The following is a 24,705-nucleotide window of genomic DNA, read 5'->3' on the forward strand; positions in this document are numbered from 1 at the left end:
TGATGGTACTACAGTCTGATGGTACTACAGTTTGATGGTACTACAACATGGTAGTTCTACAGTCTGATGGTACTACAGTCTGATAGTACTACAGCATGGTGATTCTATAGTCTGATGTTACTACAGTCTGATGGTACTACAGTCTGATGGTACTAGAGCATGGTGGTTCTACAGTCTGATGGTACTACAGTCTGATGGTACTACAGCATGGTGGTTCTACAGTCTGATGGTACTACAACATGGTTGTCCTTCAGTCTGGGGAAGATGAGGCTAAGCCTGCAGAGCACCATTGTTCCTTGTCTCTCTAATGTAATTGGAAGTTTGGCAAAACTCCACGGACTGTAGGAGTGTGTTAGCGTGTGACAGTGTGGAAGGGAGGAGAGCGAGAGAGAGAGAGAGAGAATGTGTGAGTATGTGTCTGTGTGTCAGCAGTATCATCAGAGTGACACCGGGCATGGAATCACAGAGCACCATGGGACATGCCAGTCACAGAGAGTGGAGGTTCAGAGCACCAGATGTTGAGTGAAGCCACAATGGGTTGACAGTATTAGTCACAGGTCGCATTGAGAGACACACACACACACCGTGGTGGCGTGACAGCTTTAGACTAGGTCCCATTGTGAGTCACAGCAGGGTAGCAGAAGAAAAGGCCCTTTCAGGATGCTACCCGGTAACAGTCTAGATAAACAGGGCTCTACACACCATGGATGGGCCAGGCAGGAAGAAATAAAGCAATCATTTTGGTCTCCAGAATGCTTCTGAGAAAAGATTAATAAATAAACTGATTTGAATATTGTCTTTGAGAAAAACCCTCCTGTCTATCAAATGGATCCACACAAACCACTGTACACCATCATACAGATGTAGGATCTTGTTTTGTCCAGTATTGTCACAACAAAATAATCCTGCAGCAACAGGATTTGTATGTTTAGTCCATAATGTCACTTGCTAGGTGTTAAGCGATTTGCTGGCCAAAAGTAATATTCATAAAAAATGTGATACTGTTAATATAACTGTCAGGCCCTAATCTGTTTCACCTGTCTTTGTGATGGTCTCCACCCCCCTCCAGGTGTCGCCCAGCTTCCCCATTATCCCCTGTGTATTTATACCTGTGTTCTCTGTTTGTCCAGTTTGTCAGTTTGTCTTGTTTGTCAAGTCAACCAGCGTTTTGTCTCAGCGACTGCTTTTCCCCAGTTTCTCTTTTTCTCGCCCTCCTGGTTTTGACCCTTGCCTGTCATGACTCTGAGCCCGCCTGCCTGACCACTCTGCCTGCCCCTGACCCTGAGCCTTCCTGCCGATCTGTACCTTTGCACCACTACTCTGGATTATTGACCTCTGCCTGCCTTGACTTGTCGTTTGCCTGCCCCTGTTGCTGTAATAAACATTGTTACTTCAACACAGTCTGCATTTGGATCTTACCTGAAACGTGATAATAAATGCATGTTAGTGTGGGTTGTCAGTAAATGTATGTAAATCACAAAGCTCATCAGCATTTCCTGCGATCAAATTAAGATCCTACATCTGTATGTGAATACCATAGATAGGTTACATTGTCATCTGGTGACATAAAGGTAGAAGACAAGAGTCAGTGAATCCACTACGTTAGCTTCCGCATCATCATTCTTGACAATAATTGTTCAGAATCAATTTAACATCAAGTTAGACAATGTCTATGTAAAGTATTGTGCTTCTGGTAAGATGTGCTTGTTTTACACATCTCAAGTTACAGACGCAGCACATGTTCAGTTGGATTGTGAGGGAAAGAAAATCTACCCGGTGAAGTTGAGAGCTTTTTGCAATCAAGGTTATTTGACTAAAAGAGGAAGAGGGTAGAGGATGGGTGTGTGGTGACAGCAGAGTATTTATCCCTGTGTCAGGAGGCTGCTATAAATTACATCTGAAACGATGCAGCTATACCTTATCCAGCCAGATTCATGCTTGCTTGGCTCACCACTTGGCTAACACCGGCAGTGTATCAGCAACACTACGGCTACGTCGCAAAAGGCACCCTATTCCCTATGTAGTGCACAACTATTGACCAGGGCCCCATAGAGCTCTGGCCAAAATAAGTGCACTGTATATGGGACAGGGTGCCGTTTGGGATGCAGGAAACGTTTCATTTCTTTAATCAAAGTGAACTAGCCAACAACAAGCTCCAATAAATATAATGTCGGTGCCAAGATGGAGCGATGCCCGAATCAATATTTCTTGTTGGTTTTATTTGGTTGTTGTTTCACCAGGACTCGGGAGGAAGAATGTTTTGTGACTCGACTGAAACAGTTGATGAGATTATTTGGCTTGTGGGTGTGGCTGTGGCTGTAGAGCTTTTCAATTTGACCAATCGTATATTTACTAATATCTTCACAATGTGGCAGAGGGAGATGATTCTATTTTATAACAGCTTCATAAATAAGCCCTAATAGATGCTTATACATGTTATCATAAATGTTAAAAATGTGTATAAATTGAAAATGGAGTTAGTAATATATTCATGCCAAATTAGACTGTGTAAAATAACTGAGAAGAACAGCACAAAATACACTTTCTTTAAATCCTGAATGGGTTTCAGAGAAGAGGCCTTCCGTTAGCATAGCCTGCATCCCAATCAGAGAAGAGGCGAATGCCTACCATTAGCATTGCCTGCATCCCAATCAGAGAAGAGGTGAATGCCTACCATTAGCATTGCCTGCATCCCAATCAGAGAAGAGGTGAATGCCTTCCATTAGCATAGACTGCATCCCAATCAGAGAAGAGGCGAATGCCCGCCATTAGCATAGCCTGCATCCCAATCAGAGAAGAGGCGAATGCCTAACATTAGCATAGCCTGCATCCCAATCAGAGAAGAGGCTAATGCCTGCTATTAGCATAGCCTGCATCCCAATCAGAGAAGAGGCTAATGCCTGCTATTAGTATAGCCTGCACCCCAATCAGAGAAGAGGTGAATGCCCGCCATTAGCTTAGCCTGCATCCCAATCAGAGAAGAGGCTAATGCCTAACATTAGCATAGCCTGCATCCCAATAGAGAAGAGACTAATGCCTTCATTAGCAGTGCAATTAGAGAAGAGGCTAATGCCTTCTATTAGCATAGCCTGCATCCCAAATGGCCCCCGATTCATTATATAGTGCCCTTCTTATGACCAGAGCTCTATAAAGGGAAAGTATACTATTTGGTATGCAGCCAGAGGCATTTCAACCCTCTTTGGACATGTCCATTAACTTAATTCACCTAGTGGAGAGAAGATTATAATGTATTATAATGGTCTCTTAATGAATGCTACGTTGCATCGTTTGTGGGGAATATATCCTGTATCTCCCGAATACATAATTAGACCAGTATCTAACCTGACTATTTGTCTTTTTTCACCAAACTTTTAACTTAAAACCAAGGACATGGAAAAATGTTTTGTTGATTCCACATTGAATTCAAGTTAGTTGAACTCAACCAAATGTAAATCAAAACTAGACGTTGAAATGACGTCTGTTACCAGTGGGTGTGTTTACAGTGTAATAATTGGGTTATACGTTAGCCACATTGTAAAGTCCAGTAAAGAATAATTCACACCTGGGTTTAAATACTATTTGAAATCTTTCAAATAAAAACAGCGTTTGCTAAGCTGGTGTGGAATGCCAAATGGTAGGGGTTTGAACTTGTGTGACTATTGTACTGGCTCCATTCACCAGATGAGTTCAATCAAGACGCGTAAAAGTTTTTGAAATGGTTTCAAATAGTATTTGTACACAGCTCTGGATGAATGTCTCCACAAGAAGTGCCTAAACCGCCACAATACAGAAGTGTATTAATTTGCATGAATAAATAATGATCATAGTTCTATTCTTCCTTCCAGACAGGAAGGTAGTGTAGGTTTGTGGTTGACTGGGAAATGAAATACCACTGAGACTGCTGCTACATTATTAAACAAGATGTAAGCAATCTGTGTAGTGTGTGTGTCGCTCTCTTTCTCTCTCTCTCTCTCTCTCTCGCTCTCTCTCTGTGTGTCTGTGTGTGTGTGTGTAGTGTATTCTGGTAGCACTGCAGCCTGAAAGTAAGGATTAAAGAAGCAGTAACCAAGCAGTGGTCAGGTCCGAGGACAGTGGTCAGGACCGAGGACAGCGGTCAGGACCGAGGACAGTGGTCAGGACCAAAACATAGGAGTTAGTTAGTTTCCTCTTTTAGGTGTACTCTGTGGTCCTGGTAAAATGTATGCCAGAAGATGTAAATCAAAACGACTGTTGGTTTTCTTCGACTTGGAAGCAGAGTGAAGGAGATGACTCTAATATCTCTGACATCTCATATGTAAACAACAGTCAGAGATTGCTATATATCCGTTCATTCTGTCTATCTGCGTCAGTATCCATTAGGAACTCTGTATTATTTTAACCAGAAGACACTGAAAGTGAAATCCATCAGTCTATTCACGTAACATACAGTTTGTTCTTTCAGCTTTTACAACATTTTGTGAAGAGAAAGTATTTATGTCAGGGATAGACTCTGTGATACGAATGTCTTTCTGTTTCTGTCAGGGAAAGACGTATTTAAGATAAAAGTAGGATAAAAGTGGGTGAGATTTTAAAGGAATGCTTGGTTTGCTCTAGTGTGTATAAATGCTTCTTCCACATAAGGTCTGTGTCCCAAATGGCACCCTATCTTCTATACAAGTTACTACATTTGACAAGAGCCCAATGGGATACCCTATGGGCCCTGGTAAAAAGTAGTGAACTACACAAGGAATAGGGTGCTACTCAGGACACGCACAAGGGCATCTGAGACGCACTTAGGAGGAACCATAATTAAGAGACCATTTTCTTTCATCACAAAGTGTCTCTGGTGAGGTTATGATTCATCCTGACTTTCTAGGGCCCCCTTTTTCTTCATGTTTCAAGTGTCTGCGTCACAAATGGCACCATATTCTCTAAATGATGCACTACTTTTGAACAGGGCTCATAGGGCTCATAGGGCTCATAGGGCTCTAGTCAAAAGTAGTGCACTATGTAAGGAATCATCTAGGGAATAGGTTGCCATTTGGGACACAGCCCTTCTAACATGAGTATCATTAGGATCCACAGGTATGTGTAATTATACGTGGCCTTGGCTTTGGTTGACGGGAGTGCAGTGTGTTTACGATGACTCGATTTAAAACATGAGAACCCATCAAGGTTTTATCAAGTATGGTTTGTTGAGAGGTATTTGAGGAACTCCAATGGAGATGTTTTGTATTGTGCATTTTTTATATCCTGCTTCTGAAATAATTACATTTCTTTAAACATGACTCACAACCCCACAGAAATACATAATATACAGGTTACAAAATGATTGGGATGCCATTACAACCAATATCATCCAAATATGCTGAGAATCTCCATTCCAACTTCCCTCTGAGATCTGAGTGCTGTGTGTAGCCTAACTATCCACACTGTTTCTATTGGAGTACTGGACCTCGATCTGTGATAGGAGGGTTCTATCCACACTGTTTCTATTGGAGTACTGGACCTCAATCTGTGTTAGGAGGGTTCTATCCACACTGTTTCTATTGGAGTACTGGACCTCGATCTGTGTTAGGAGGGTTCTATCCACACTGTTTCTATTGGAATACTGGACCTCGATCTGTGTTAGGAGGGTTCTATCCACACTGTTTCTATTGGAATACTGGGCCTAGATCTGTGTTAGGAGGGTTCTATCCACACTGTTTCTATTGGAATACTGGACCTAGATCTGTGTTAGGAGTGGTTCTATGACGCCTAGATCTGTGGAGTTCTATTGGAATACTGGACCTCGATCTGTGTTAGGAAGGTTCTATTGGAATACTGGACCTAGAGCTGTGTTAGGAAAGTTCTATTAGAATACTGGACCTCGATCTGTGTTAGGAGGGTTACTATTGGAATACTGGACCTCGATCTGTGTTAGGAAGGTTCTATTGGAATACTGGACCTAGAGCTGTGTTAGGAAAGTTCTATTAGAATACTGGACCTCGATCTGTGTTAGGAGGGTTCTATCCACACTATTTCTATTGGAATACTGGACCTAGATCTGTGTTAGGAGGGTTATATTGGAATACTGGACCTAGATCTGTGTTAGGAAGGTTACATTGGAATACTGGACCTAGATCTGTCTTAGGAGGGTTATATTGGAATACTGGACCTAGATCTGTGATAGGAGGGTTCTATTGGAATACTGGACCTAGATCTGTGTTAGGAAGGTTCTATTAGAATACTGGACCTAGATCTGTCTTAGGAGGGTTATATTGGAATACTGGACCTAGATCTGTGTTAGGAGGGTTATATTAGAATACTGGACCTAGATCTGTCTTAGGAGGGTTATATTGGAATAGTGGACCTAGATCTGTGTTAGGAAGGTTACATTGGAATAATGGACCTAGATCTGTGTTAGGAGGGTTCTATTGGAATACTGGACCTAGATCTGTGTTAGGAGGGTTCTATTAGAATACTGGACCTAGATCTGTGTTAGGAAGGTTACATTGGAATAATGGACCTAGATCTGTGTTAGGAGGGTTCTATTGGAATACTGGACCTAGATCTGTGTTAGGAGGGTTCTATTAGAATACTGGACCTAGATCTGTGTTAGGAGGGTTCTATTAGAATACTGGACCTAGATCTGTGTTAGGAGGGTTCTATTGGAATACTGGACCTAGATCTGTGTTAGGAGGGTTCTATTAGAATACTGGACCTAGATCTGTGATAGGAAGGTTCTATTAGAATACTGGACCTAGATCTGTGTTAGGAGGGTTATATTGGAATACTGGACCTAGATCTGTGTTAGGAAGGGTTCTATTGGAATACTGGACCTAGATCTGTGATAGGAGGGTTCTATTGGAATACTGGACCTAGATCTGTGTTAGGAAGGTTATATTGGAATACTGGACCTAGATCTGTGTTAGGAGGGTTCTATTGGAATACTGGACCTAGATCTGTGTTAGGAGGGTTCTATTGGAATACTGGACCTAGATCTGTGTTAGGAAGGTTATATTGGAATACTGGACCTAGATCTGTGTTAGAAGGGTTCTATTGGAATACTGGACCTAGATCTGTGTTAGGAGGGTTCTACTGGAATACTGGACCTAGATCTGTGTTAGGAAGGTTACATTGGAATACTGGACCTAGATCTGTGTTAGGAGGGTTCTATTAGAATACTGGACCTAGATCTGTGTTAGGAGGGTTCTATTAGAATACTGGACCTAGATCTGTGTTAGGAGGGTTATATTGGAATACTGGACCTAGATCTGTGTTAGGAAGGTTATATTGGAATACTGGACCTAGAGACCTGAGATTCATTCTATGGTTGACTCACCCTGACCACGGTTTCTACCCACTGTAGACATGGTTGATATTGGAACATCGGGCATGAGTGTTTTCTTAGGAGATAATCACAAGCTAGGTTTTAAATAAACATATTGATTAGTGGTTGTTTATTAGGCTAAGCCCTCCCTCCATCCCTTCCCTTCCCCTCCCCTCCACATATCATTTATCCCAGATTACTGATGGATGGAGGGTGAATTGACATGGGGAGTCAGCAGCAGCAACATTTTGTTTAGTCACACATGGACGATTGATCGTTAAACATCGATTTGATAATTGTTACTTCACCCAGCTGGGTGGCTGGGTTGTGGAGAAAAACAAGGCTGTGGGACACACATTCCAGACCTGTGGGCTGTGAGAATAGATCTGTCTGTGGTTCTTACCCAAGTTCCCAGTCATCAGATAGGCGTTGTGGAAGTCCTTCATCCCCAGGCCAACGATGTGGATGAATTCCTCAATGACCTGCATCAGCTCCACTGCACCTGGATAGATCTAGAGAGACGACAACATTACAGTTAACTAGTGAGAGGTGAGGACAACATGACAGTTAACTAGTGAGAGACGACAACAACATTACAGTTAACTAGTGAGAGGTGAGGACAACATTACAGTTAACTAGTTAGAGGTGATAACAACTTTACAGTTAACTAGTGAGAGTGGATAACAACATTACAGTTAACTAGTGAGAGGTGAGGACAACATTACAGTTAACTAGTGAGAGGTGGATAACATTACAGTTAACTAGTGAGAGGTGACAACAACATTACAGTTAACTGGTGAGAGGTGATAACAACATTACAGTTAACTAGTGAGAGGTGAGGACAACATGACAGTTAACTAGTGAGAGGTGAGGACAACATGACAGTTAACTAGTGAGAGGTGAGGACAACATTACAGTTAACTAGTGAGAGGTGATAACAACATTACAGTTAACTAGTGAGAGGTGAGGACAACATTACAGTTAACTAGTGAGAGGTGAGGACAACATGACAGTTAACTAGTGAGAGGTGATAACAACATTACAGTTAACTAGTGAGAGGTGAGGACAACATTACAGTTAACTAGTGAGAGGTGATAACATTACAGTTAACTAGTGAGAGGTGAGGACAACATTACAGTTAACTAGTGAGAGGTGATAACAACATTACAGTTAACTAGTGAGAGGTGATAACAACATTACAGTTAACTAGTGAGAGGTGAGGACAACATGACAGTTAACTAGTGAGAGGTGAGGACAACATTACAGTTAACTAGTGAGAGGTGAGGACAACATGACAGTTAACTAGTGAGAGGTGAGGACAACATGACAGTTAACTAGTGAGAGGTGAGGACAACATGACAGTTAACTAGTGAGAGGTGAGGACAACATTACAGTTAACTAGTGAGAGGTGATAACAACATTACAGTTAACTAGTGAGAGGTGAGGACAACATTACAGTTAACTAGTGAGAGGTGAGGACAACATTACAGTTAACTAGTGAGAGGTGAGGACAACATTACAGTTAACTAGTGAGAGGTGAGGACAACATTACAGTTAACTAGTGAGAGGTGATAACAACATTACAGTTAACTAGTGAGAGGTGAGAACAACATTACAGTTAACTAGTGAGAGGTGAGGACAACATTACAGTTAACTAGTGAGAGGTGATGACAACATGACAGTTAACTAGTGAGAGGTGAGGACAACATTACAGTTAACTAGTGAGAGGTGAGGACAACATGACAGTTAACTAGTGAGAGGTGAGGACAACATTAGAGTTAACTAGTGAGAGGTGAGGACAACATGACAGTTAACTAGTGAGAGGTGAGGACAACATTAGAGTTAACTAGTGAGAGGTGATAACAACATTACAGTTAACTAGTGAGAGGTGATAACAACATTACAGTTAACTAGTGAGAGTTGATAACAACATTACAGTTAACTAGTGAGAGGTGAGGACAACATGACAGTTAACTAGTGAGAGGTGAGGACAACATGACAGTTAACTAGTGAGAGGTGATAACATTACAGTTAACTAGTGAGAGGTGAGGACAACATGACAGTTAACTAGTGAGAGGTGATAACAACATTACAGTTAACTAGTGAGAGTGGATAACAACATTACAGTTAACTAGTGAGAGGTGATAACAACATTACAGTTAACTAGTGAGAGGTGATAACAACATGACAGTTAACTAGTGAGAGGTGAGGACAACATTACAGTTAACTAGTGAGAGGTGAGAACAACATTACAGTTAACTAGTGAGAGTGGATAACAACATTACAGTTAACTAGTGAGAGGTGAGGACAACATTACAGTTAACTAGTGAGAGGTGATAACAACATGACAATTAACCAATGTGAGGTGATAACAACATTACAGTTAACTAGTGAGAGGTGATAACAACATTACAGTTAACTAGTGAGAGGTGATAACAACATGACAATTAACTAGTGAGAGGTGATAACAACATTACAGTTAACTAGTGAGAGGTGAGGACAACATTACAGTTAACTAGTGAGAGGTGATAAACAACATTACAGTTAACTAGTGAGAGGTGAGGACAACATTACAGTTAACTAGTGAGAGGTGATAACAACATTACAGTTAACTAGTGAGAGGTGAGGACAACATTACAGTTAACTAGTGAGAGGTGATAACAACATTACAGTTAACTAGTGAGAGGTGAGGACAACATTACAGTTAACTAGTGAGAGGTGAGAACAACATTACAGTTAACTAGTGAGAGGTGAGGACAACATTACAGTTAACTAGTGAGAGGTGATAACAACATTACAGTTAACTAGTGAGAGGTGATAACAACATGACAGTTAACTAGTGAGAGGTGATAACAACATTACAGTTAACTAGTGAGAGGTGATAACAACATTACAGTTAACTAGTGAGAGGTGAGGACAACATTACAGTTAACTAGTGAGAGGTGATAAAAACATTACAGTTAACTAGTGAGAGGTGAGGACAACATTACAGTTAACTAGTGAGAGGTGAGGACAACATTACAGTTAACTAGTGAGAGGTGATAACAACATGACAGTTAACTAGTGAGAGGTGATAACAACATTACAGTTAACTAGTGAGAGGTGATAACAACATTACAGTTAACTAGTGAGAGGTGAGGACAACATTACAGTTAACTAGTGAGAGGTGAGGACAACATTACAGTTAACTAGTGAGAGGTGATAACAACATGACAGTTAACTAGTGAGAGGTGATAACAACATTACAGTTAACTAGTGAGAGGTGATAACAACATTACAGTTAACTAGTGAGAGGTGAGGACAACATTACAGTTAACTAGTGAGAGGTGATAACAACATTACAGTTAACTAGTGAGAGGTGAGGACAACATTACAGTTAACTAGTGAGAGGTGAGGACAACATTACAGTTAACTAGTGAGAGGTGAGGACAACATTACAGTTAACTAGTGAGAGGTGATAACAACATTACAGTTAACTAGTGAGAGGTGAGGACAACATTACAGTTAACTAGTGAGAGGTGATAACAACATTACAGTTAACTAGTGAGAGGTGAGGACAACATGACAGTTAACTAGTGAGAGGTGATAACAACATTACAGTTAACTAGTGAGAGGTGATAACAACATTACAGTTAACTAGTGAGAGGTGAGGACAACATTACAGTTAACTAGTGAGAGGTGATAACAACATGACAGTTAACTAGTGAGAGGTGAGGACAACATTACAGTTAACTAGTGAGAGGTGAGGACAACATTACAGTTAACTAGTGAGAGGTGATAACAACATTACAGTTAACTAGTGAGAGGTGATAACAACATTACAGTTAACTAGTGAGAGGTGATAACAACATGACAGTTAACTAGTGAGAGGTGATAACAACATTACAGTTAACTAGTGAGAGGTGAGGACAACATTACAGTTAACTAGTGAGAGGTGAGGACAACATGACAGTTAACTAGTGAGAGGTGAGGACAACATTACAGTTAACTAGTGAGAGGTGATAACAACATTACAGTTAACTAGTGAGAGGTGAGGACAACATTACAGTTAACTAGTGAGAGGTGAGGACAACATTACAGTTAACTAGTGAGAGGTGAGGACAACATTACAGTTAACTAGTGAGAGGTGAGGACAACATTACAGTTAACTAGTGAGAGGTGATAACAACATGACAGTTAACTAGTGAGAGGTGAGAACAACATTACAGTTAACTAGTGAGAGGTGAGGACAACATTACAGTTAACTAGTGAGAGGTGATAACAACATGACAGTTAACTAGTGAGAGGTGAGGACAACATTACAGTTAACTAGTGAGAGGTGAGGACAACATGACAGTTAACTAGTGAGAGGTGAGGACAACATTACAGTTAACTAGTGAGAGGTGAGGACAACATGACAGTTAACTAGTGAGAGGTGAGGACAACATTACAGTTAACTAGTGAGAGGTGATAACAACATTACAGTTAACTAGTGAGAGGTGATAACATTACAGTTAACTAGTGAGAGTTGATAACAACATTACAGTTAACTAGTGAGAGGTGAGGACAACATGACAGTTAACTAGTGAGAGGTGAGGACAACATGACAGTTAACTAGTGAGAGGTGATAACATTACAGTTAACTAGTGAGAGGTGAGGACAACATGACAGTTAACTAGTGAGAGGTGATAACAACATTACAGTTAACTAGTGAGAGTGGATAACAACATTACAGTTAACTAGTGAGAGGTGATAACAACATTACAGTTAACTAGTGAGAGTGGATAACAACATTACAGTTAACTAGTGAGAGGTGAGGACAACATTACAGTTAACTAGTGAGAGGTGAGGACAACATTACAGTTAACTAGTGAGAGGTGATAACAACATTACAGTTAACTAGTGAGAGGTGAGGACAACATGACAGTTAACTAGTGAGAGGTGATAACAACATTACAGTTAACTAGTGAGAGGTGAGGACAACATTACAGTTAACTAGTGAGAGGTGAGAACAACATTACAGTTAACTAGTGAGAGTGGATAACAACATTACAGTTAACTAGTGAGAGGTGAGGACAACATTACAGTTAACTAGTGAGAGGTGATAACAACATGACAATTAACCAGTGTGAGGTGATAACAACATTACAGTTAACTAGTGAGAGGTGATAACAACATTACAGTTAACTAGTGAGAGGTGATAACAACATGACAATTAACTAGTGAGAGGTGATAACAACATTACAGTTAACTAGTGAGAGGTGAGGACAACATTACAGTTAACTAGTGAGAGGTGATAAAAACATTACAGTTAACTAGTGAGAGGTGAGGACAACATTACAGTTAACTAGTGAGAGGTGATAACAACATTACAGTTAACTAGTGAGAGGTGAGGACAACATTACAGTTAACTAGTGAGAGGTGATAACAACATTACAGTTAACTAGTGAGAGGTGAGGACAACATTACAGTTAACTAGTGAGAGGTGAGAACAACATTACAGTTAACTAGTGAGAGGTGAGGACAACATTACAGTTAACTAGTGAGAGGTGATAACAACATTACAGTTAACTAGTGAGAGGTGATAACAACATTACAGTTAACTAGTGAGAGGTGATAACAACATTACAGTTAACTAGTGAGAGGTGAGGACAACATTACAGTTAACTAGTGAGAGGTGATAAAAACATTACAGTTAACTAGTGAGAGGTGAGGACAACATTACAGTTAACTAGTGAGAGGTGATAACAACATTACAGTTAACTAGTGAGAGGTGAGGACAACATTACAGTTAACTAGTGAGAGGTGATAACAACATTACAGTTAACTAGTGAGAGGTGAGGACAACATTACAGTTAACTAGTGAGAGGTGAGAACAACATTACAGTTAACTAGTGAGAGGTGAGGACAACATTACAGTTAACTAGTGAGAGGTGATAACAACATGACAGTTAACTAGTGAGAGGTGATAACAACATGACAGTTAACTAGTGAGAGGTGAGGACAACATTACAGTTAACTAGTGAGAGGTGATAACAACATTACAGTTAACTAGTGAGAGGTGAGGACAACATTACAGTTAACTAGTGAGAGGTGAGGACAACATTACAGTTAACTAGTGAGAGGTGATAACAACATTACAGTTAACTAGTGAGAGGTGATAACAACATGACAGTTAACTAGTGAGAGGTGATAACAACATTACAGTTAACTAGTGAGAGGTGATAACAACATTACAGTTAACTAGGGAAAGGTGAGGACAACATTACAGTTAACTAGTGAGAGGTGAGGACAACATTACAGTTAACTAGGGAAAGGTGAGGACAACATTACAGTTAACTAGTGAGAGGTGAGGACAACATTACAGTTAACTAGTGAGAGGTGATAACAACATTACAGTTAACTAGTGAGAGGTGATAACAACATGACAGTTAACTAGTGAGAGGTGATGACAACATTACAGTTAACTAGTGAGAGGTGATAACAACATTACAGTTAACTAGGGAGAGGTGAGGACAACATTACAGTTAACTAGTGAGAGGTGAGAACAACATTACAGTTAACTAGTGAGAGGTGAGGACAACATTACAGTTAACTAGTGAGAGGTGATAACAACATTACAGTTAACTAGTGAGAGGTGAGGACAACATTACAGTTAACTAGTGAGAGGTGAGAACAACATTACAGTTAACTAGTGAGAGGTGAGAACAACATTACAGTTAACTAGTGAGAGGTGAGGACAACATTACAGTTAACTAGTGAGAGGTGAGGACAACATGACAGTTAACTAGTGAGAGGTGATAACAACATGACAGTTAACTAGTGAGAGGTGATAACAACATTACAGTTAACTAGTGAGAGGTGAGGACAACATTACAGTTAACTAGTGAGAGGTGAGGACAACATTACAGTTAACTAGTGAGAGGTGATAACAACATTACAGTTAACTAGTGAGAGGTGAGGACAACATTACAGTTAACTAGTGAGAGGTGAGGACAACATTACAGTTAACTAGTGAGAGGTGAGGACAACATTACAGTTAACTAGTGAGGACAACATTACAGTTAACTACTGCCGTATCAGTGCAGCCGTTACATAGATCAAAACCACATCCCAAATGTCCCCCACATTTCCTATATACTGTAGTCTGCTTGACCAGGGCCCATAGGGCACTAGGAAATATAATGCCATTTGGGACAAAGAACTAGACGTGGGAAGAGAGGTGAGAAACTTCCCAGTTATCTTATTACTGCAACATCAGTGCTGCCATTACATGTACACAGGATTAGTCAGTAGTGTTCTAGCAGCGTTCCTCTTGGAACTGTCTCCTGGGAGAGAGGGAGTGTGGTGTGGAAAACAGGGCTGGGAAAACGTACAGGTGATATGTGAGGGATAGAAGCAAACAGAATGTCATAGGGTTATGTAAAGACTTCACTTCTAACAGACCGTTTACTTTGACTGATTTTACATGTCCAACATGACCCACAACAATCTAGAAATGTTCATCTTTCACTCATCAGACATCTCACCTCTGACCAGGACATCTCACCTCTGACCTGGACATCTCACCTCTGACCTGGACATCTCACCTCTGACCTGGACATCTCACCTCTGACCTGGACATCTCACCTCTGACCTGGACATCTCACCTCTGACCTGGACATCTCACCTCTGACCTGGACATCTCACCTCTGATCAGGACATGGCTACTAGCTACTAGATTCTGTTACCCCTTGTGACGACCCTCCCACTCTGTCTGCCGTATTCTTTCTCTTTGCTCGGTGGGCGGAGTTGGGAGGGTGTCGGTGGGCGGAGCTGGGAGGGTCGTCAGCGACATGGGAAACACCTGGGCCCGGGTGTGTCCCAGGATAAATACACTTCTTCCCCATTCATTGAGGAGACTCTCTCCATGCAGACACACTGATAGATTTTGGTGGTGGCATTTTTGTGGCTGTTTGTATGTTTGCTTTGGCAACTCTCAACACCTCTCATTATCACATCTATGCACGCAACCACTCATTTACACTGCTGATTACAAACTGCACACACCATTGTTAATTGTATTTATGTAACTTCAGTTAATAAATATATTTTTGTTATTCCTTATCTCCAAGTTGTCTAGCTTTTTGTTATGGACTTCTAGCCAGTTCGTGACACCTTTTAAAAGGGGACAGACCGGGACATGGCTACTAGATACTGGTAACCTTTTAAAAGGGGACAGACCAGGACATGGCTACTAGATACTGGTAACCTTTAAAAGGGGACAGACCAGGACATGGAATGCTACTAGATACTGGTATCCTTTAAAAGGGGACAGACCAGGACATGGCTACTAGATACTGGTAACCTTTAAAAGGGGACAGACCAGGACATGGCTACTAGCTACTAGATACTGGTATCCATTAAAGGGGACAGACCAGGACATGGCTACTAGATACTGGTAACCTTTTAAAGGGGACAGACCAGGACATGGCTACTAGATACTGGTATCCTTTAAAAGGGGACAGACCAGGACATGGCTACTAGATACTGGTAACCTTTAAAAGGGGACAGACCAGGACATGGCTACTAGATACTGGTATCCTTTAAAAGGGGACAGACCAGGACATGGCTACTAGATACTGGTAACCTTTAAAAGGGGACAGACCAGGACATGGCTATGATACTAGATACTGGTAACCTTTAAAAGGGGACAGACCAGGACATGGCTACTAGATACTGGTAACCTTTAAAAGGGGACAGACCAGGACATGGCAGTACTAGATACTGGTAACCTTTAAAAGGGGACAGACCAGGACATGGCTACTAGATACTGGTAACCTTTAAAAGGGGACAGACCAGGACATGGCTACTAGATACTGGTATCCTTTAAAGGGGACAGACCAGGACATGGCTACTAGATACTAGATACTGGTAACCTTTAAAAGGGGACAGACCAGGACATGGCTACTAGATACTGGTAACCTTTAAAAGGGGACAGACCAGGACATGGCTACTAGATACTGGTAACCTTTAAAAGGGGACAGACCAGGACATGGCTACTAGATACTGGTAACCTTTAAAAGGGGACAGACCAGGACATGGCTACTAGATACTGGTAACCTTTAAAAGGGGACAGACCAGGACATGGCTACTAGATACTAGATACTGGTATCCTTTAAAAGGGGACAGACCAGGACATGGCTACTAGATACTGGTAACCTTTAAAAGGGGACAGACCAGGACATGGCTACTAGATACTAGATACTGGTAACCTTTAAAAGGGGACAGACCAGGACATGGCTACTAGATACTGGTAACCTTTAAAAGGGGACAGACCAGGACATGGCTACTAGATACTGGTAACCTTTAAAAGGGGACAGACCAGGACATGGCTACTAGATACTGGTAACCTTTAAAAGGGGACAGACCAGGACATGGCTACTAGATACTGGTAACCTTTAAAAGGGGACAGACCAGGACATGGCTACTAGATACTAGATACTGGTAACCTTTAAAAGGGGACAGACCAGGACATGGCTACTAGATACTGGTAACCTTTAAAAGGGGACAGACCAGGACATGGCTACTAGATACTGGTAACCTTTAAAAGGGGACAGACCAGGACATGGCTACTAGATACTGGTAACCTTTAAAAGGGGACAGACCAGGACATGGCTACTAGATACTAGATACTGGTAACCTTTAAAAGGGGACAGACCAGGACATGGCTACTAGATACTGGTAACCTTTAAAAGGGGACAGACAAGGACATGGCTACTAGATACTAGATACTGGTAACCTTTAAAAGGGGACAGACCAGGACATGGCTACTAGATACTGGTAACCTTTAAAAGGGGACAGACCAGGACATGGCTACTAGATACTAGATACTGGTAACCTTTAAAAGGGGACAGACCAGGACATGGCTACTAGATACTGGTAACCTTTAAAAGGGGACAGACCAGGACATGGCTACTAGATACTGGTAACCTTTAAAAGGGGACAGACCAGGACATGGCTACTAGATACTGGTACCCTTTAAAAGGGGACAGACCAGGACATGGCTACTAGCTACTAGATACTGGTAACCTTTAAAAGGGGACAGACCAGGACATGGCTACTAGATACTGGTAACCTTTAAAAGGGGACAGACCAGGACATGGCTACTAGCTACTAGATACTGGTATCCTTTAAAGGGGACAGACCAGGACATGGCTACTAGATACTGGTAACCTTTAAAAGGGGACAGACCAGGACATGGCTACTAGATACTAGATACTGGTAACCTTTAAAAGGGGACAGACCAGGACATGGCTACTAGATACTGGTAACCTTTAAAAGGGGACAGACCAGGACATGGCTACTAGATACTAGATACTGGTAACCTTTAAAAGGGGACAGACCAGGACATGGCTACTAGATACTGGTAACCTTTAAAAGGGGACAGACCAGGACATGGCTACTAGATACTGGTAACCTTTAAAAGGGGACAGACCAGGACATGGCTACTAGATACTGGTAACCTTTAAAAGGGGACAGACAAGGACATGGCTACTAGATACTGGTAACCTTTAAAAGGGGACAGACCAGGACATGGCTACTAGATACTGGTAACCTTTAAAAGGGGACAGACCAGGACATGGCTACTAGATACTGGTAACCTTTTAAAGGGGACAGACAAGGACATGGCTACTAGATACTGGTAACCTTTAAAAGGGGACAGACCAGGACATGGCTACTAGATACTAGATACTGGTAACCTTTAAAAGGGGACAGACAAGGACATGGCTACTAGATACTGGTAACCTTTAAAAGGGGACAGACCAGGACATGGATACTAGCTACTAGATACTGGTAACCTTTAAAAGGGGACAGACCAGGACATGGCTACTTTCTAGTAGATACTAGTACCTTTTAAAAGGAGGCATTGCCTAATGCCTACTAAAAGTGATTGCACAGGTCAGGGCAGTGTTCAAATTAGACATCTGTCAGCATGTATTGATCTTTGCATTATCAGACAGTGAACCTCTGAGACAGACACCCAGACAGAGCAGGACATGGCTAGTAGATAGACACTACCCTTTAAAAGCACACTGTCTAGTGACCACTGGAGAGCTAGAGACTACCCTTTAAAAGCACACTGTCTAGTGACCACTGGAGAGCTAGAGACTACCCTTTAAAAGCACACTGTCTAGTGACCACTGGAGAGCTAGAGACTACCCTTTAAAAGCACACTGTCTAGTGACCACTGTAGAGCTAGAGACTACCCTTTAAAAGCACACTGTCTAGTGACCACTGGAGAGCTAGAGACTACCCTTTAAAAGCACACTGTCTAGTGACCACTGGAGAGCTAGAGACTACCCTTTAAAAGACACTGCTTAGTGACCACTGTAGAGCTAGAGACTACCCTTTAAAAGCACACTGTCTAGTGACCACTCGAGAGTGATTGCTCAGGACAGGGCAGTGTGTCTGTCCTTAGGGACCAGCCATCAGTGTCAGAGAGAATGCAAAGGAAGCATTCAGGACCATGGATAGAGACAGAGCAACACACGCACGCAAGCACAGCTGTCTCCTCCCAGCTGATACACATTAAGACACTAATTCAATCGTTGACCTTGAAGAGATCGGCCCACTAACCTGGCAGACCTGAATCTAGCAGAGAGGGATCAGCTGTAATTAGAGGGGACTTGATTTGGGGGCAGACATTTTGTGTGATTTGTGTGAGGCAGACTGTTACTGCGCTGATGATGATATCAATATATCGTTTTTGTTCTATTGTTCTTTGTATTTTCCTTAAGATGTACCAAATGGATCTATACTAATTTAATCAGCAATTCAAACAGTGTTAAAATGGTACTTAAAAACCATTTGATTTAGCAGGAAGGAAAAGCCACATTATTACAGTAGCTGTCCTAGACATGGACACAGAATAGTAGCATGTGAGTTAGCTATAGCTCTACTCTACAGACAAGGCAATGACATGTCTTAGTCCAGAGAGGAGCTCTGAGTGGCATCCCATAATGAACACCTCCTGATATAATCACAAACACACTCACACGTATACTTACTGACACGTGCACGCACACACTCACACATACAGATGGACATGCAGTCATACCCACACACACACACACACACACACACACACACACACACACACACACACACACACACACACACACACACACACACACACACACACACACACACACACACACACACACACACACGTGTCTGTGTTGTTCTTTATGTTTTGTCCACAGTGTATTTCTGTGCTTGACAGCGTTCGTACTACAACTTCCATCCTCTCCACAGCATTGACATCTTATTTGCCTTCATTTAACCAGGTAAGTAATGACCTGACCAAGACAGAGATATAAACCACAGCAAAGCAGACAATTGCAGACAAAGCAGACAATTCTTGACCATTGCCATTCCTTTGCCATTCCTCTGCCATTCCCCTGCCATTCCTCAACCATTCCTCAACCATTCCTCAGCCATTCCTCAACCATTCCTTAACCATTCCTCAGCCATTCCTCAGCCATTCCTCAACCATTCCTCTGCCATTCCCCTGCCATTCCTCAGCCATTCCTCAGCCATTCCTCTGCCATTCCTCAGCCGTTCCTCAGCCATTCCTCAACCATTCCTCAGCCATTCCTCAACCATTCCTCAACCATTCCTCAGCCATTCCTCAACCATTCCTCAGCCATTCCTCAGCCATTCCTCAACCATTCCTCAGTCGTTCATCAGCCATTGCTCAGCCGTTCCTCAGCCATTCCTCAACCATTCCTCAGCCAAATCCTCAGCATTACTCAGCCATTCCTCAGCCATTCCTCAACCATTCCTCAGCCATTCCTCAGCCATTCCTCAGCCATTCCTCAACCGTTCCTCAGCCGTTCCTCAACCATTCCTACTGCCAAAAACAACAGAAATACAGCTGATATGTTCATCTCTACAACAGACATGCAGCTCATCCTCCGTTTCCTCAGAAACAGTGATTACACGGCAGCATCCATCCACACTCATCATAGCCATTCCTGTACTACAAATAACATGATTTGAAGTTCATTGCTTGTGTCTAGCTTTTAGAACACCAAATCATAGTCTAGTTGTAAAATAATGCATAAAAATACATCTGTCCAGAATCCATCTTTCACCATGATCCTGTAGATGAGACAGATGGCTGTCATATCAGCTCATGGTCTGGTGAAGATGAACTGCACATTGGCCAAAGAAGAACTCTTTATACCTAAATAGACTTGGCCTGAATCGCACATTCTTTAACACCAGGCAGGCAATCCTTAGACAGACATACACACAAACACACACCCTCCTTAGGCAGACCGAGGGCTCTGTTCCTCAGCCAGTGAACTAATGAACCTTGTCTCCATCCTCCTCTGGGTTCCTAATCAGACAGACACATTTCCGGTCTGCTATCTCTGTGTGTGTGTGTGTGTGTGTGTGTGTGTGTGTGTGTGTGTGTGTGTGTGTGTGTGTGTGTGTGTGTGTGTGTGTGTGTGTGTGTGTGTGTGTGTGTGTGTGTGTGTGTGTGTGTGTGTGTGTGTGTGTGTGTGTGTGTGTGTGTGTGTGTGTGTAATTTCTGCAGTGGAGATGAGATTTGAATGAGATATGAAGCAGCATGCCAGAAAGAAATGGGAGTAGAAGGAAGGCTGTATGTCTGATGAGGAGCCCAGAGGAAGGATGTATGTCTGATGAGGAGCCCAGAGGAAGGATGTATGTCTGATGAGGAGCCCAGAGGAAGGATGTATGTCTGATGAGGAGCCCAGAGGAAGGATGTATGTCTGATGAGGAGCCCAGAGGAAGGATGTATGTCTGATGAGGAGCCCAGAGGAAGAATGTATGTCTGATGAGGAGCCCAGAGGAAGGATGTATGTCTGATGAGGAGCCCAGAGGAAGAATGTATGTCTGATGAGGAGCCCAGAGGAAGGATGTATGTCTGATGAGGAGCCCAGAGGAAGAATGTATGTCTGATGAGGAGCCCAGAGGAAGGATGTATGTCTGATGAGGAGCCCAGAGGAAGGATGTATGTCTGATGAGGAGCCCAGAGGAAGGATGTATGTCTGATGAGGAGCCCAGAGGAAGGCTGTCTTTCTGATGAGGAGCCCAGAGGAAGGCTGTATGTCTGATGAGGAGCCCAGAGGAAGGCTGTATGTCTGATGAGGAGCCCAGAGGAAGGCTGTATGTCTGATGAGGAGCCCAGAGGAAGGCTGTATGTCTGATGAGGAGCCCAGAGGAAGGCTGTATGTCTGTTGAGGAGCCCAGAGGAAGGCTGTATGTCTGATGAGGAGCCCAGAGGAAGGCTGTATGCCTGTTGAGGAGCCCAGAGGAAGGCTGTATGTCTGATGAGGAGCCCAGAGGAAGGCTGTATGTCTGATGAGGAGCCCAGAGGAAGGATGTCTTTCTGATGAGGAGCCCAGAGGAAGATGGAGATAGGGTTAAAATCAAATCAACGTTTATTGGTTGCGTACACATATTTGCAGGTGTTATAGCAGGTGCAGTGAACTGCTTATGTTACTAGCTGCAACAGCGCAGTAGAATTTCTACAGTACAAATACAGTAGAAATACACAAATAAACAAAGATCCAAACAATAAATCAAGAAATGACAATGAGTGAGAATGTGTCAGAATCCAGAATATAAATACATGGTGTGTATAGACAGTATAGAATGTGTCAGAATCCAGAATATGAATACATGGTGTGTATAGACAGTATAGAATGTGTCAGAATCCAGAATGTAAATACATGGTGTGTATAGACAGTATAGAATGTGTCAGAATCCAGAATGTAAATACATGGTGTGTATAGACAGTATAGAATGTGTCAGAATCCAGAATGTAAATACATGGTGTGTATAGACAGTATAGAATGTGTCAGAATCCAGAATGTAAATACATGGTGTGTATAGACAGTATAGAATGTGTCAGAATCCAGAATATAAATACATGGTGTGTATAGACAGTATAGAATGTGTCAGAATCCAGAATATAAATACATGGTGTGTATAGACAGTATAGAATCTGGAAAAGAAAATGATATGTACAGTAGTAGGTATATTAGGATGATCTATGTGGAGAATACAGTAGAGACATACACAGTGAGTAAACAACAGCATATAAATAGATTATGAGGTGACCAGCGTTCAATGACTCTATACATGGGGAGTTAGTCTCAAGGTGCAGGGCAGAGTACCAGGCAGGTAGCTGATCAACAGTCTGATGGCCTGGAGATAGAAGCCGTTTTTGCACCTGTACCGGCTCTGTCTGCTAGATGGTAGCAGGGTGAACAGACCGTGACTTTATCAGTTTACTGGCTGACAGACAGAGAATAGGAGGGTGTTTAAAAATGGACGATTAGGCAGAGAGAGTTCTTGGCCAGCTGTACCTCCATGGTCTTTGTCTTTCTGATTATCTCATCTCAACTACCCACCTCTTAACCAAACTCTAACCCTAACCTCTGCAGGCTGAGAGACAGAGGATAGAAGGGTGTTAGGCAGAGAGAGTTCTTGTCCAGCTGTACCTCCATGATCTTTGTCTTTCTGATTATCTCATCTCAACTACCCACCTCTGACTCAAATTCTAACCCTAACCTCTGCAGGCTGACAAGATGGCGCTGCAGTGAATAGCAGCTGTTTTACAGGCTCCTGACCAATTCTGCTGTTTTTTGTTTATGTTTGTTTACGCTGATCTTACAAAAAAAATCATAATGTGTCCGCCATCCCCCAGACTCGAAAGAGTAAGCAACGGCAGAGAAGAGGCAGACGAGTCGTTATCCTGACAAAACTACGTTGGCGAGCAAATAAACCGCCTTCTATTGAGGAACGTACAATCACCGGAGAACAAACTGGAAGAGCTCCGCTCGAGACTATCCTATCAGCGGGACCTGAAGAACTGTAATATTCTCTGTTTCTCTGAGACATGGTTGAACAAGGACATGGATAATATACATCTCGCTGACGTCTCCATGCATCGTCTAGACCGGACGGGGGAAGAAGCGGCAGGAGTGGCTCTTTGTTAACAACAACTGGTGCGCGATCTCTAATGTTAAGGAAGTTTCAAGTTTTCCCTCGCCTGAGTTAGAATACTTAATGATAAGCTGCAGACCATACTATTTACCAAGATTGTTTTCATATATATGTTTCATAGCTGTCTATTTACCACCACAAACTGATGCTTGCACTAAGACCACGCTCAACGAGCTGTATAGGGCTATAAGCAAATCAAAAAGTGGACATCCAGAGTTGGCGCATCTCGTGGTCGGTGAATTTAATGCAGGGCAACAGAAACCTGTTTTACCCCAATTTTACCAGCATGTCACCTGTGCAACTAGAGGCAACAAAGCCCTTGATCTCCTTGATGCACAGAAATGCATACAAGGCACTCCCTCGCCCTCCCTTTGGCAAATCTGACCATAACTTTAACCTCCTAATTCCTTCTTACAAGCAAAAACTCAAACAGGAACTACCAGTGACACACTCAATATGTAAGTGGTCTGATGAAGCAGATGCTAAGTTACAGAACTGTTTTGCTAGCACAGACTGGAATATGTTCCGGGATTCATCCCATGGCATTGAGGAGTTTACCACATCAGTCATTGGCTTCATTAATAAGTGCATTGACGGCTTCGTCTCCACAGTGACTGTGCGTACATATCCTAACCAGAAGCCATTGATTACAGGCAACATCCGCACTGAGTTTAAGGCCAGAGCTGCCACTTTCAAGGAGCGGGACACTAGTCCGGACGCTTTCTGTTACTCTACACCTATAGGCAGAAACTTAAACAGGAAGCACATGTGGTAAGGACTGTTCAACGTTGGTTTGACCAATTGGAATCTATGTTTTAAGATTGTTTTGATCACGTGGTGTGGGAAATGGTACACTGACTCTGTGACTGGGTTCATCAGGAAGTGCATAGAGGATATTGTTCCCACTGTGAAAATTATAACTTACCCAAACCACAAACTGTGGATAGATGGCAGCATATGTGCAAAACTGAAAGCATGAACCACCGCATTTAACCATGGCAAGGTGACATGGACGTCTACAAACAGCTATGCCCTCCGTAAGGCAATCAAAGAGACAAAACGACAGTACAGGGACAAAGTGGAGTCGCAATTCATCGGCTCAGACACGAGACATATGTAGCAGGGACTCCGGACAATTACGGATTAAAAAGTGAAATCAAGCCTCATTGAGCACACCGACGCCTCGCTCCCGGATAAGCTAAACACCTTCTTCGCCCGCATCGAGCTGCCGACACAGGCTGCATCCGTTCACAAGAACTGGGTGCTCTCATTCTCCGTGGCCAACATGAGTAAGTCATTTAAGTGTGTTAACCCTCTTAAGGCTGCCCGGCCCTGATGGCATCCTAGCCGTGTCTTCAGAGCATGTGCAGACCAGCTGGCTGGAGTGTTTACGGACATATTCAATCTCT

General features: G+C 42.4%; 1 protein-coding gene across 11 annotated transcripts in view; it reads right to left on the bottom strand.

The window, feature by feature from the left end:
• Positions 1-24,705, bottom strand: part of LOC106560286 (adhesion G protein-coupled receptor B3) — a 366,901-nt gene that overhangs the window by 181,330 nt on the left and 160,866 nt on the right. For all 11 annotated transcript variants that reach the window (XM_045701052.1, XM_045701056.1, XM_045701060.1 and 8 more), the window contains one exon: positions 7,695-7,803. In XM_045701052.1, coding sequence (XP_045557008.1) covers positions 7,695-7,803 — 109 coding nt within the window. The remainder of the gene's footprint in view (positions 1-7,694; positions 7,804-24,705) is intronic.

Source organism: Salmo salar, chromosome ssa18 (assembly GCF_905237065.1).
Source record: "Salmo salar chromosome ssa18, Ssal_v3.1, whole genome shotgun sequence".
Classification (NCBI taxonomy): Eukaryota; Metazoa; Chordata; class Actinopteri; order Salmoniformes; family Salmonidae; genus Salmo; species Salmo salar.